The 14,680-nt window shown below is 48.6% G+C and overlaps 1 protein-coding gene and 1 pseudogene across 6 annotated transcripts in view; one reads left to right on the top strand and one right to left on the bottom strand.

Moving 5' to 3' along the window:
- Positions 1-4,023: 4,023 nt before the first annotated feature.
- GNB1L (G protein subunit beta 1 like) overlaps positions 4,024-14,680 on the bottom strand; it is a 55,973-nt gene continuing 45,316 nt past the window's right edge. For all 5 annotated transcript variants that reach the window (XM_081123600.1, XM_081123598.1, XM_081123597.1 and 2 more), the window contains one exon: positions 4,024-5,248. In XM_081123600.1, coding sequence (XP_080979726.1) covers positions 4,997-5,248 — 252 coding nt within the window. In that variant the 3' untranslated portion in view covers positions 4,024-4,996. The remainder of the gene's footprint in view (positions 5,249-14,680) is intronic.
- On the top strand, positions 10,815-11,678 carry LOC308549728 (KATNB1-like protein 1 pseudogene; annotated as a pseudogene). The gene has a single exon. The product of its transcript is annotated as a KATNB1-like protein 1 pseudogene (transcript).

Here is a 14,680-nt window from a genome sequence, read left to right as displayed (position 1 = left end):
CTAAAATGACTCCTGAATGAAATAGTGCTTAAATTTAAGTCCCAAAGAAGGTTGCTCAGTTAAGAGCTAAAGTAGCCATAAAATGCACTTTGGAATCAGAGGGACAATCATGGGGCTGATTTTGCAAGCCACCTGGATGCCACAGACAGACGTGGCTGGGTGTGCTGGGTCCAGGGAGGATCCTGCTGAAAACATCTGACGCAAAGGCATGTGGGCCAGACATAGCTGGATGCCACTGCCTTCCAGCCCTCGGCCCAGCCCCGAGCCACCCATGGGGACAGGCAGACACCACCTGTCAGCAAATGCATTGGCGCTGCCAGCCTCTGGGTATGTGACCAGGAGTGGGGCTTCCCACACGGCCTGAGGTGGAGGCTGGAGGCCTGGCCTGAGCCCTGCTCTCTCTTCTAACGTTGAGGAACAGTGCTGGCAACTGGGCTGCCGAGGACAGGTTTATTGACTGACACAGGGTCTGTGGAAACATCTTCAAGGAAAAGCAGGCCTTTTGTATCGTGGAAAAATGGGGACTGGAGAAAACTTTGCCGTGGAGTGTGAGGTCTCCCGTCGTCCGCCTGAGCCCCACAGAGCTACTCAAAGTATCGTGAGGCCGTGTCCACATCAGCTTCTGCCAGGGCGGTGCCCCGGGGCGCCTCATGTAACCCGCATAGGCAGGCACCCCGAAGGGCCTGGGGCAGACCGGGCTGTGCTGAGCTTTCTGGCCTGCGGTGGCCTCAGCGGACTGCCCACCCCCGACCCACAGGGTCTGGCCAGGAGCCTCTTGGCGGCCGGCAGAGCTCCATAGTATGCACGGACCACAGTCTGCATCTCCATTCACCTGCCAATAGACATTTTGGTTGTTTCTAGTTTTGAATAAAGCTGCTGTGAACATTCGTGTAAAGGAAATAAAGAAGCCATCTCCAGAACGAAGAGAGCCCCAAGTTAATGTCAAAGGGACTAACAGAGAGCACCCTCGGCCTCCTGGCGAGGAGCAAACTTGGAGCTGCTCTGAGGCTCCTCCTGGCAGAGCACCTGTCCCATGTGTGAGAGACTCAGGGACAGCACCTGTCCCACTCTGCAGCCCACCCTGGGTGTTTAGGGCAACCGGCTAAAGCCCTTCCGCCACAGGGTCACACAGCTGCTGGCAGATGGCAGGGCCCCTGCACACCTGGGTCCCGAAGTTCAGCCAGCTCCAGGCACTAGGTCAGGTTTGAGGAAGGACTCAGCCTGGGGACATGACAAGGATAATCTGAAGCTTTGCAAACATGAAGCACCTTCCCCAGTCTGGGTGTCTGGAACAGGGCCCACTGCTCATGGTGTGCGAGGTTTGTTTGGCTTTGCGGATGCCCCAGGTCCAGTTGATGTAGATGCCATGCTGTGCAAAGCTGTGGGTCCCACAGTGGGTACAGAGGAGGAACCCAGAGGACGACCTGGAGGCCTCACTGCTTCGGACACCAGTATTTCTAGTACAGTTGGTGTCACTGCTGTTCTAAGCGGCTCAGCTGAGTAAACAACATTCTCAGCCATCCATTAAGCCTCGGAGGCTGAGGAACCTGCTACCTTATCCACCCAGACCCAGTACGAGGCCCCGCTATGCATGGAGGCCACATCAGGCAGAGAGCCCAAGGGGGCTGTCACAGCCTGACTTGGTCCCCATACACCGAGATTCGGCCACAAGATGTCCCCGGGACACTGCTTACCAGCTCGAGTCAGCTGCCCACGATGCTCTGCAGTCTTCTGCTTGTGCCTTCGACATGAAGGTGAAGGCCAGGTACGGACATGGGGTCTGCATCGCCAGCACCCCCTCTTTGCCACCTCTGGGCGTAGAATGCTGGCGGTCAACATGCACAGCTGCCCTCAGCATCTGGAAGCAGCTCGTGCTGACCTGTGGCGTCCTGTCTCTTTGACTGTAACACACCTTCTTGGCTATTCCTGTAAATACAGTGATTCTGCCAAAGGACAGTCACCACTCTGGAGGTCAGGGAGGTGTGTACGAGACTCATGAGGCTGGCCATGGGCAGGACCAGCAGAGGTTCACCTTCTGAAATGACCATCCACCACCTGGCACCCTGCTGCCTTTGGCCGTGTGAGTGGTGGTGCCTCCTGCAGAGACGAGGCAGATGACGTGTGTTCTGAGGTGGCCTCACAGACTAAGGCTGCTGCCCAGCGCGTGGCCTCCTGTGGGAGCCGGGGCCAGGCTGCGGCGTGGCGAGGCCACCCTCCGTCATCTCTGACCTGGCAGCTCCCTATGAGGAACACCCAGAGCACAGCGCACCCTGAGGTTCAGACTGCTGCAGCCCAGCTACTCCTGACTGACATTCCTGATGTGCAAATCCCTCTGGATGCATCCCCCAACATCCCAGCGACACGGCTACAGGACATTCAGGGGTCCATGTGGTCCCTCCCTCAGGTGCTGGAGGACACCTGGCTGCACCTCTGTCCAACGGGCCCGCATGGGAGACCCATGAACTCAGGATCAGGGCTGCCTTCCGGGGATAGTGCTCAGTTCCTGGGGAGTGGCCGTAGGCCCCTGGGGGAGGCCGGGACGATCGGCAGTACCTACTGTCGGCACTGTACTGGCGTCTTTCCTCAAGGGGGCTGGGCCTGTGATTGAGGCGCCAGGCCTCCGTTTGGTGGCCCAGGTCAGATGTTCGTTTCCTAGATCCACAACACCTCCGTGCATTCAGACCAAGTCAGAGCTTAGCAGGCTGGCCCTCAATTCCATTTCCAGGGCCCACGATCACCAGCCCGTGCCAGCGCCTCTATGAGTCAGACTTCTGACTGGGGCTGTGACCCCACCAGCCACGATGACAACCATACCCACCCTGTGTTTAGCAATTCAGTGCCACTAGTAGGCCCTGCCACCCTAGGGACCCACTGCATTTACAGATCCCTGCTCTGTGGCAGCAGCTGCACTGTAGTTTCTGACCTGTGGAGAAAAGCGACTGCAGCGCTCTTCAAGGCTGCCAGGCCCCTCATAGACGTATTCCTCACAGTCGTGGGGACGGGTGTCCTCTGGACCCTCTGAGGTGGGTGAGCAGGTCGCACGTGGTAAGTTGCCTAGAACACCCTAATCTCCGCAAGTTCTCAGATCCCCCCTCTGCGGTACCCTGGGCGGCTCCTACTTAGTGTACCTGCCTTGTGGTCCATGTTTCAAACTACCAACAAGACCTTGGAGGCCCTGCTAATTCCTCGAGCTGCGGCAGCGAGTCCAGACCCTCTGCTGTGGACCTGTTTCAATGGATTTGGCCTGATGCAGCTCATATTCCTGCCACCTGGATCCCACACGTGTTCTCCAGATTTCTGCCTGCATATGCTGGGAGGACCGTGCAGCTCTTTTGGAGCATAGCCACCTCCTCACGGGTCACACTTTGTACCTCACCCTTGGGGGCCTGCTGGGACCTGAGTCTAGTTATAAGCAAAGCAGGGTGGGGCTGAGGATCCTGAGTGTCCCACAGGCCCCTGCCTATGGGGAGGCCATTCTAGGTCCTTGTAAAGGGGGAGCTGATCTCCTCAAGCAGGGCCCAGAGGGGCTTTTCTGGCAAAGAAGCCAGAGGAGCAAAGGGGTTGAGGGCCCGGACTTTGCCAGGATCTGCCCACAGCCCCCATCCCAATTTTTTTTTTTTAAATCTGGATGTTTTTCCATTGCTTTTCAGAGAGAGTAGAAGGGAGAGAAAGAAACATCGATATGACAGAGACACATCGACTGGTTGCCTCCCACAGGCGCCCTGACCCCGACCAGGGCTGGGGATCAAGCCTGCAACCGAGGTACATGCCCTTGGCTGGAATCAAATTTGGGGCCCTTCAGTCCACGGGCCGATGCTCTAACCACCAAGCAAACCAGCCAGGGCCCCATCCCAATGTTAAGGACCCTATTTCTTCCCTATCAATGATCCAGCTTTAAGAGAAGATGCCCTCACCACCAGCTGCAGCACATTATCTCTCTACCCAGTCACAGGTTTGGCTGTAGCTGCACCTTTATACTCTGCCAGCGGTTTAGTATTAGATTAATATATATATGCCATTCTTGTAAATATTGCATATATTTCCACAAATGTTCATAATGCTCACAACATTTCACAACATTTAAACCAGATACATTAGCTGATTTTTAAATTCTGCATTTCAAATAAAGTATTGTTAAGTTTAAAAAAAAAAGAGAGAGAAGACGCCCTGGTGATGGGGCTTGGCCACGCCTGGGAGGAGACCGGGTGCACTGCCTGGTTTGGCTGCTAATTCCCAACTGCCCTGGGAGTGCGGTGCCGGCTGTGACTGTGCCTGGGTTGCCAGGGGCCTGGCCTGTCTCATACGTGCTGCTGTGCTTTCTGTCCCAGTCGCCCTAGACATGGCCCTCTGCCGTGCTTGGTCTCATTCCTTTGGGGCGGCCCTTCCTCCCACTAACGCTGTCTGCCTGGACCCAAACCATGGCTTCTCTGCCCCGCTGCCTTGGCTGCCCTCAGCACTCCTGCTGCCTCGCTGCCTTAGGAGTCAGTCACTTCCTTCCACCCTGGCCTCAGCACTGTGTCAGGACTCCTGGCTGTCCTTGGGGTGAGGAGCCACACTCGTGTCCCCTGTTGGGTGGGGGCTGGCCACTCAGCCCAGTGGAGGGTCTAAGGATGACTCGGCTCTGACCCTGAGGGGAAACAGGAGGGTTTGCCTGGGAGAATTCATACATCGAGCCTGCAGGTTTGCAACTTTGAGTTTACTGTAAAGCACCCCCAGTCTGGCTTCTCACCCGGGCCACACACGCCCAGACGTCTGGCCCAGTTACTGCAAACTGCAGAGTCACTGCCGTACAGATGCTGTTCTTCACAAAAGGAAACAAGCCTCGTGCAAAAAGCGAGGGCTCCACGGACTAAGCCCTTCTCGTAACTGAAGGAGGAGAACCGGCGACGTGCTGTCCTCGGGGGTCCTGAGGCATGGTTTCCACGTGCCTGGGTCTGGCCTAAGCATGGGCGCCACCTCTCTGTCCTCTGTGGGTCCAGAACAGGGGGTGGGCAAGTCACGAGCGTGTGTAGAGTGACCAGACGCTAATGCGATGATCCTTGGACCCCGCGGCCAGCAGGCCGTCCGCAGCGAAGGCCACGCAGTGCACGGTAGCGCTGTGGAAGGCCAGCACAGCCAGCGGCTTCATCGTCCGCCAGTGAAACACGCGCACGCGATGGTCCCAGCCCGCGGTGGCCAAGATCTTTCGGTCGGGCCGGATCTTGACATCTGAGATCCCAGGATTGGTGAGTTCATGAGTTCTGCACACCTACAAGATTAAGAGTGGCAGTGAGAGCTGTTAGGTGGCTCTTAAACGTGTCACAGAGGCGCCCACCCACGAACACCCCCTTCCAGCAGCTGGAACAGGACGGAAAAGCGGGCTGCTATGACAGTGCACACTCCCACACACTTACCCCTTCCTCCTGGGAGCCGGGAGCAGGCCTGCCCCTGCCCTTAGCCAAACCCGGATTATGATGGAGGACTTCAGGCCCTTCCCGCAGAGAGCCCCTGCAGCCCCACTGAGCTGCACCCGTGCACAGAACCCCCGCATGAGGGCTGCTGGGAATTAAAGGGCTGCTCTGAATCCCTCCCACCAGGCCCTCAGAAAACCTCAGTGCGCTGGATCCTGGGGCCCCTGACCAGAAATACACTGCGCCCCAGCATCTAGGTGAGCGGCAACATTTCCAGCTTGACAGCAACATAAAGTTAGCATTTCTCCCTCTGGAGAAACCTCACACCCACCCAAAGCACCAGGAGCACAACAATGCTCGCTCCATCTTCAGGAAAACTGAGGTTAAGGGAAACCTCAAAACGCGAGAAGGGTTGAAGGCCGCCAAGAGCATGTGGGTAAGAAGAGTGGAAGACAACACTGAATGCAGGTTGCAGGATTAGCTGCAGGGCATGACTAAGGCTACGGGAAAAGCCTCAGTCCCCGGCCTGGGTCCCCGAAGGCAGATGTTGGCACAAATCATGGAGTTGCACAGGCACATCCCGTTCGTGTGCAGGGCTGACACCTCTCTGGGGCTGAGCGCCCCATACGGCTCAGCGCTAGGTGATGACCCCTCCCTGACAGGTGCCTCCTGCAACCAGAGCTGCCCCTGGTCACGCTGCTCTTGGTCACACAGGACTGTGTAGTGCACTGCAGGGCATCTGGTATCTCTTTCCCCACAAGCTAACTGACAGGCACCTTGCCATCATTGTGACAACCCAAATGGCCACTTCCTTCCACTGCTGCTGTGTTCGGCCTAGCCCTGTGCGTCACGAGCTCTCACCACCCAGAAGTCACCTTGCTGTCCCTCACCAGCACCACTTTTCCTCCTAATTCACCTCCCAATGGGGCCACCGCCACCTCAGTTGAGAATCACCCATTTCTACAAAGATAACACATGAAAAAGAAGGAAAGAAATGTGGAAAAACAAATGGCAACATTCCTCGGAAGCAAATGGAAATTGTCAACAAGCATTTTAGCCATAAATTAACAAACAAAACTTCATGAAGCAGTTACATCTATAAAACCCAAAGCAGCAAAACAGAGGAGGCAACTTGAATTGGTGGAGCACAGGAAGAGGTGGAAGGAAAACTCAGAGAAATGAAGGGGAACTGGAAACAGCAGATGGAGACTTGGAGACTGGTAACAAGACAGTGAAAGCAGGAATGGCACCAAGTGAGCACAATGAAAGGTAAACAAAGAGCTACAATGGACTGGACAAAAAACAGACATGGAAGACAGGCAGAGATGCTGTAGCATTCACTGATTTAGAAAATCAATTTTAATTTCTAGAAATTGAAGTCTTGTAATCCAAGTCCAAAGAAAGGTTATAGAATAGTCAGTGTTAAGATATGTCCAGCAAAATCATTGGACGTAATGGCTAAAGAAGTCCCTTTGGTAGTCAGGCAAGCAGAGCGAGTTGGTTTATGAGAGCAGGGTTTAGGCTGTCCTCAGAATGTCCCACAGCCATGTCTGTGCCAGCAGACAGCAGAGTGATGCCTGCAAAGGCTGTGAAGGGAGGCATGGCCCAAGAATTTTATATCCAGCCAAACTGCCGCTCAAGTATAAAAACAATAGACAAGCAATTTTGAACATGTAAGAACTCAAAGAATATGCTCCCATAAGCTCTTCTTGAAGGACTAGGAGATTAACCCCAGTCTCCTAAGAGAGAATTGGAGAACTACAGCAAATGGCCTGGCAGGGAACATGGAATCTACTTACCTGTAGGATTAGGTCTAAAACAATATGGGGATTATGACTATAGAACCGGTTATGTAACTAACAGGAATATGGGAGGGTAGCGAGAGAGACAGGATGTTAAGTTCACTGATTTTCTCATCTTTTGTCATTTGGGGAAAAGATACAATAGTCAACCTCATATTTGAGATTATCTGATACCACACTATAAACAATGACAAAACATTATTTCCTCTTCCCTGCCCCCCCCCCCCCGAACCACAGACATTAGGTACCTGTTTCCTAGTATTTGCCCTTGTGTTTCTCCGTAAAGGAATAAAAACAGATTCATGATTAGAACCCAAAGTTAAATCCAAATCTGTGGTATGTAGAAGAGAGACGACAAAAGAGCGATTGGCAAAGATATACCAGGAAACTGCAGACAAGAGAAATAGGGGTCCAATCTTAGGAAAGACTGAATTCAAAGCCAAAAGCATTGAGTCAGACTATATACCATACTTAATAATGATAAAGGGCACAATTCACAGTAAAGAATTATGAATATCTGTTCAACAAATAAACAATCCTATCATTCATGAGGCAAGAATAGGAAAGTGGCTCTGATGGAGTAACTGGTACCAGGCCAGTCCTCTTGCTGTAAACAACCATCAAAGTGGACAAAATATGCTAAGCAACCGTGGCCCGGCGCTGGACAGCAGGAGGGAAGGGCAGCTGATGGATAAAACTCCCAAATGCCCCAGCAGCTCTCTGCCCAGGGAAATGTCCCCGCCACGAGTCCAGGTGGCACCCAGCGCTATGGGAGCCGAGGAGGCAGGGGTCAGGGGTCAGGGTGTGGGGCAGCGAGAGCAGCTGAACCCGAGGGCATGGCAGTGGCACAGAGGGAGCTGGTGCAGGGACTCAGTGCCGTGTGTGTTCCATGGCTTCTGTGTGAGGCTGGGCTGTGCCTGCTCAGGGCACCACACCCGGTCTACCAGACAGTGGCTGCTACAGGGTTAAACAGAACAGACACGAGACCAACGGTGAACTCATGTCCGGCCGGGCCTGAGTGCAAAGACTACGTGACAACCTAATACTCACTGAGATGCCACATGGCCTGGCTTCAGGAATGAGGATTACACCTTCGGGCAGGGCCCACTCCAGACCTACTGTGACGAAGCTGGAAACCAGGCCCTACGAGTCTGGAAGTTGGTCCCACCACATTAGAGGAGCCTGGGAATGACCCAGGCTCTCCACAGCCCTGCCCTAACAGAGCACCAGGCCAAACCTACACAAGTAACTGAACTGCCTGCAAGAACAAAAGTGAACACTCTCCAAAGCAAAATAATAGAATCAGAGTCTCTAACACATTTTATTTACACTGTCCAGCACACAAACAAAGTATTATTAGACATGCAGAGAAGCAGAAATATATTATGACACAGAGTCAAGGGGGAAAAAAGTAGTTAATAGAAATTGACCCAGAACTGCACAGATGTTGAACATATCAGACAAAGACTTTAAAGCAGCTATTTAAATATGTAAAAAAAGAAAAAAAGAAAAAAAGAAAGGAAATGCATTAAATTAATTACAAAAGAACTGTCTTGATGAGTGAACAGATAGAAACTATTACCAGGGAAATGAAAATTATAAAAAAAAGAGCCAACTTAAAATAGGCAACACAATACGAAAAAAGAAAATAAAGTTGGAAGACTGATGCCACCTGACTCTAGGACTTACTATAAAGCTACAGCAATCAGACAATGTCGTATTGGTGAAAGAAAAGACAAATAGGTCAATGGGACAGAAGAGAAGCTCAGAAGTAGACCCATATAAATGTGGCCAATTGATCTTTGACAAAGGAGCAAAGGTAATACAATGGAGAAAAGATCGTCTTTTTCAACAAATGGTGCTGCAACAACTAGACATCTACATGCAAAAAAATGAATCTGCACACAGACCCTACACCCTTCATAAAAATTCTTTCAAAATGAATCACAGACCCAAATACAAAATACAAAACTATAGAACTCCTAGAAGACAACATAGGAGAAAATCTAGGTAATCTTGGGTTTGGCGATAAGGTTTTAGATACACCAAAGGCATAATCCATGAAAGGAAGACTTGGTAAGCTGAATTTCATTACAATTTTCTGCTCTGTGAAAGACACTGTCAAGAGAATGAAAAGATAAGCCACAGACTGAGAGAAAATATTTGCATAAGACACATGTGATAAAGGATGGTGTTATCCAAAATATACAAACAACTCTTAAAACTGAGCAATAAGAAAACAAACAACCTCATTAAAAAATGGGTCAAAGACCTTAATAGACCTTAACCTCACCAAAGAAGATACACAGAGGGCAAATAAGCACATGAAAAGATGCTCCCGGCCTTAGGACACTATGCACCTGGGAGGGGGAGGGGGTTGGGGGGTCCTGCCTCTGCTCAGCAGCATCATGTGGCTCCTGCAAAGCCACCCTGGGCTAATGCGGGCAGACACAGGAGCAAGGTACAGGGGTGTCATGGCCCGCTCCCCCCCTCAGCTGCTGTGCCCCTGCCTCCATGAAGACCCCCTGCCTAGTGCCTGCCCCAGGAATACGGAGTCGAGGCCTGTCTCCAGCTTGCCGTCAGCTGCCAGGCTCAGGCCAAAGGGTTCCCTCTCCAGCTCCAGGCTGGGGAAGAGCTAGCAGCTGCCACCCTGCAGGGGCTTCAGTAGCGCGACGCAGGTCTCTGCACAGCGCATCTCAGAACCAAGAGACAGATGGTCAGACAGAGTACAGACTGAAGACTCACATGCCCCCTGGAAGCGTTATGCACTGAGAAGGAGCGCCAGTCTGGTGAACTTCCTAACCAGGTTTATTTTGCAGAATCTTCACTGCATTTCAGAAAGCACGTGTTCCAGGTCCCTGGCTCTCTGGCTTCCTGAGCAGAGCAAAGGTGGCCCTACACGTCAATGAAGCCCTCCTCCCACTTGAGGAGACAGAGGGGAGGCTGGGTGCACTCAGGGCTTGGCAGCACCAGCCTCTGGGGTCCCCTCTGACCGGATGCGTATTTCACACGAGTCTGTCACTGCACCAAATCTTCCACCTCAGGAGCAGGGTCAGGCCAGAATGAAAGAGCGACCCCATGCTCATCAGGTTTGTTTAAAGTGAGCCTCCATTGTCTCCACCCTGAAAGATGAGGGGGTAGGGTTGGGGATGGCACAGGGGTGTAAAACGTGCAGGGGATAACAGGGGACCCTTATTTAGAGGAGAGAAAATATTCACCAGGACCCAGCCATGTTTTCAAATGATTATAAATTATTTTATCAGTGCATTTGCAAAGGTTTATAAAAACATCCATAATACATTTTCGCTTAGATTCTAGAGTTACCAGTGTGACAGCTAATGCAATAATGATTTGTTTCAAATGTCAGTGTTTAAGCTGCATAAAGCTGATTTTATTCATTTTTCTTGTTGGCTGCATTATAGTTAATGAAATTAACACACCCATCACATTTGTCCCCAGGGGAAGAGGAACTGATTTATTTTTCTATTAAAATAAGTTGCAGACAACTGCATTTGAATGGCCCTGAGTGGGGTTCACCCAGGAGCCAAGGGACTCTCTGGGCTTCCGGGCGCAGTTTCACTAGCGCCTGGGCCGGGCTGAGGTGCCTGGTATTCAAAAGATTATGACACCTGAAACGTACAATGTTAAAAATGAAACTTTTGTAATAATACTGAGGATCATTCCACTGATCTTCCTAAAAAAAGGATCTTTAATTTCACTAATAAGAACATGAAGGAGGTTAAGAAATCTAAAGATTTCTAGCTATTTATGTAAACGGAACAGCTGGAGAAGCTGTGACTAGCCCAGGTAACCTACGTAAGGTGATGTACCACAGAAAAGTTCATCACCCTTTTCCAAATTCTTGTTACAGTCCCCTAAAGCTGGGGCTGGGACATGGCAAATAAAGGAAATAAACTGGCTTGTGCAGGCCACCTGCCCGAGATATTATACCACGAGGGTCGAACACAGTTGCTTAACTCCAGTGATTCTGGTGCTTCACAGACAGAAAGCCCATCATCAAAACACAGTGTTTTTATTTTTTTCTGAGGTTTCTCAGGACCATGAAACAATGACACAAGCAGGAATTTGGATTGAACACAGCTTTAACTTTCTGGAAAAAGGGAAGTAAGTATAAGTGAATTTGTAGCTTACTTGGTGAGGATAGAAGACCTTGGAGTGGGGTACTCACCAACAGTTTACAGGAAGAGAAACAATACATCTCACTTGGCTGCTGTGTTAACTTGTTGTCTCTAGTAAAGTCACCACTTAAAAGCAAAATTTAAGAATATATGATAGTTGGTTTAAACTGGCTCTAAGCAGTCATAAAAAGGTGGTGGTCAGAACTATCACCCAAAATGAAAATTATAAATGATGGAAATATTCAGATTTTAAAACAACAATTAGTGAATTGTGGGAACAAGAAAACCATCTTCCTTCTGATAATACAGCTAAGGATGTACATGTGTATTTACTGCAGTTGCATTGAGAGACCTCATCTACCGAAGAGCCTTTGGTTATTCAAAACATCCCTGAGTTATTTGATTTCCAAAAAATGCCTCATCAAAAAACTGTGAACTGTGGAAGAAATCAAAACCTTTTTTTATTTGATTAAAGCCACATAATGAAAACACTAACAAAGTGGAAAAATATACGCAAGGAGCAGCTTCAACTTCAGTGAGGTGAAAGTGTGCTATGAAGATTGTTTGCCTTTGCTGCGTTGGGATTTATACGGTTATTTGGTAACACTGTTTAAAACTACTGGATCTTAATGCAATCCTGCCTAAAAATATACTTTATGCTATGTGAAAAAAATAAAGCTTATTACTACAAACCACAATGATTTTCAGTAGGTGAATGGATAAACTGTGGTACATACAGACAATGAAATATTATTCAGCACTAAAAAGAAATGAGCTATCAAACCATGAGAAGACACGGAGGGAACTTAAATGGATATTATTAAGTGAAGTAAGCCAATCTGAAAAGGCTATGTACTATATGATTCCAACAATATGACATTCTGGAAAAGGCAAAACTTTGGAGACAGTAAAAGGATCAGTGGTTATCAGGGGTAGTGGGGAGAGAGGGATGAATAGGTGGAGCACAGATGATTTTTAGGGCAGTGAAAATACACTGTGTGATGCCAAAATGGTGGACACATGTGTCCAAATCCACAGAATGTACACCAAGAGTGAACAGAATGTAAAGTATAAACTCAGAGTGATGCTGTGTCAGTGTAGGTCCATCAAAAGTTGTGACAAACTCTGTTGGAGATGTTGACAGTGGGGAAGGCTGTGGGGCAGGGGGTATATGGGATATGTCTGTACCTTCTCAATTTTGCTGTGAGCCTAAAACTGCTCTTAAAAAAAAAGTCACACACACATATAATAAAGAACCATAACAGAAAATGTGGAACTAAAAGATCAAAACTGAAATGAAAAATTTATAGGATAGGCTCAACAGCAGATTGAAAATTACTTTTTTTAAAAATCAGTAAACAAGAAGACACATCAATAGGTATTATCCAACTGAAGAAGAGAAAGAGAAAAGATTGAAGAAAACTGAACAGAGCCCTAGGAACCTATGGGACAACATCAAACTGTCTAACTTACAGAAGTCCCAGGAGAGTCAAACTACTGACAACAACAGATGAAAAGAAAATCTTGAAAGCAGCCATGGAATGAGACAGACAACGTGTGGGAAGTAAGATATGATTAGTTCTCATCAGAAACAATGGAGGCCAGAAGACAATGGAACAACAGCTTCAAGTATGAGAAGAAAAACAAAACTATCATCCCTAAACTCTATAGGCAGAAGTCTTTAAAAAGGAGGGTGAGCCCTGGCCGGGTGGCTCAGTTGATCAGAGCATCGTCCTGCACACTAAAAGGTTGTGGCTCGATTCCCAGTCAGGGCACCTAGGTTGCGGGTTTTGATCCCTGGTCGGAGCTCGTATGGGAGGCAGCCGATTGATGTTCCTCTCTTACACCGATGTTTCTCTCTCTTTCTCTCTCCCACTTCCTCCCTCTCTAAAATCAGTAAACGTATCCTTGGGTAAGGATTAAAAGGAAGTAATAATAAAATAAAAAGGAGGGTGAAATAAAGACATTTTTCTGATTAAAAAAAAAAAGCTAGAAAGCTTTTTGTCAGTGGAACTACACTACAAGAAATGCTAAAGGATGTTCTTCCAGCTAAAGGGAAATAAAACTGATAGAAACTCAGATCTATAGGAAGAGCACCAGAAATGGTAGCAGTTGAGTAAATATAAAATACTATGTTTTTTATTTCCTGTAAGTTTTAAGAAATAACAACTGATGTTTTAACACAAAACCATTAACATTGTAAGATGGAGTTTATAGTGACTGTGAAAGTAAAATATACACCAGCATAACAGAAAGTGTGGGAGGATGGGTGATGAAATCCTGCTGGTGCAGGGCTGTGACACATGATGGGCAGTGCGACAATACCAAGTAGACAAGAGCTGTATAGTAAAGGAGCCAAGAGAGGAAATGGAATGAAATACTGAAAAATAAATATTTGATTAATACACAAGAAGGCAGGAAAGGAGTAAAAGAGAGTCAAAACCAGAAGTGACAGGTGGAAAACAAATACCAAGATGGTAGACTTACCGCCAGACACATCACTAATTATATTAAGTGCAAACAGACTAAATACCCCAATTAAAAGGCAGAGATTGTCGCAAAGGACAAAAAAGCAAGACCACAAAAGATGCTTTTAAATAAAAAGAGGTCAAAACAGGTCAAGAGTAAAAGAGAGATGTATCAGTCAAAGAGGAAACATAAGAAAGCTCATATCACAGTATAAGACAAAGCTGCACCAGGACAAAGGATGTTACAAAAGATATGGAGAACATTTCATAAAATGACCATCCAGCAGGATGTGGTAACCATCTTAAATGCTTACAGTCCTAATGGCAGAGCTTTAAATTTCATGAAGCAAAACTGAGAGAACTGAAGGGAGAAATAGGCACGTCCACAAACACACTCAGAGACTCTAAGACCTCACTCAGTAAGTGGTAGAAAACCAGACAAAAGATGGGTAAGGGTACTGAAGACCTGAACAGCACTACCGAGCACCTCGATCTAAGTCGGGCTGACAGAACACTCCGCCCAACAACTGCAGAACACATGCGCTTTCACCAAGATACACCATGTGCTGGGCCGAAACACAAGCCTCAATAAATATCTGCATACTGACATTGTACAGGGCACCTCCACTGACAGCAGAATTAAACTAGATTAAAGATATCCACAAATTCAACAAATATTTGGAAATTAAATAATATACTTCTAAGGAACCACTGGATCAAAGAAGAAATCACAAGGGAAAATAGAAAGAATTTTCAACTGAATAAAAATGAAGAAACAATAAATCAGAATGTGTGGGACAGACCCGCAGAGGCTGGCGACTAGACGGGAGGCCGACTCCTCCGCAGGCCGGCGGGGCGGCAGGAACCCAGAGGAGCTCCTG

This window comes from Miniopterus schreibersii (assembly GCF_964146895.1).
Source record: "Miniopterus schreibersii genome assembly, chromosome: 20".
In the NCBI taxonomy this organism is placed as follows: domain Eukaryota; kingdom Metazoa; phylum Chordata; class Mammalia; order Chiroptera; family Miniopteridae; genus Miniopterus; species Miniopterus schreibersii.
The sequence above is the reverse complement of the archived record's forward strand: the minus strand, read 5'-3'. Positions and strand labels throughout refer to the sequence as shown.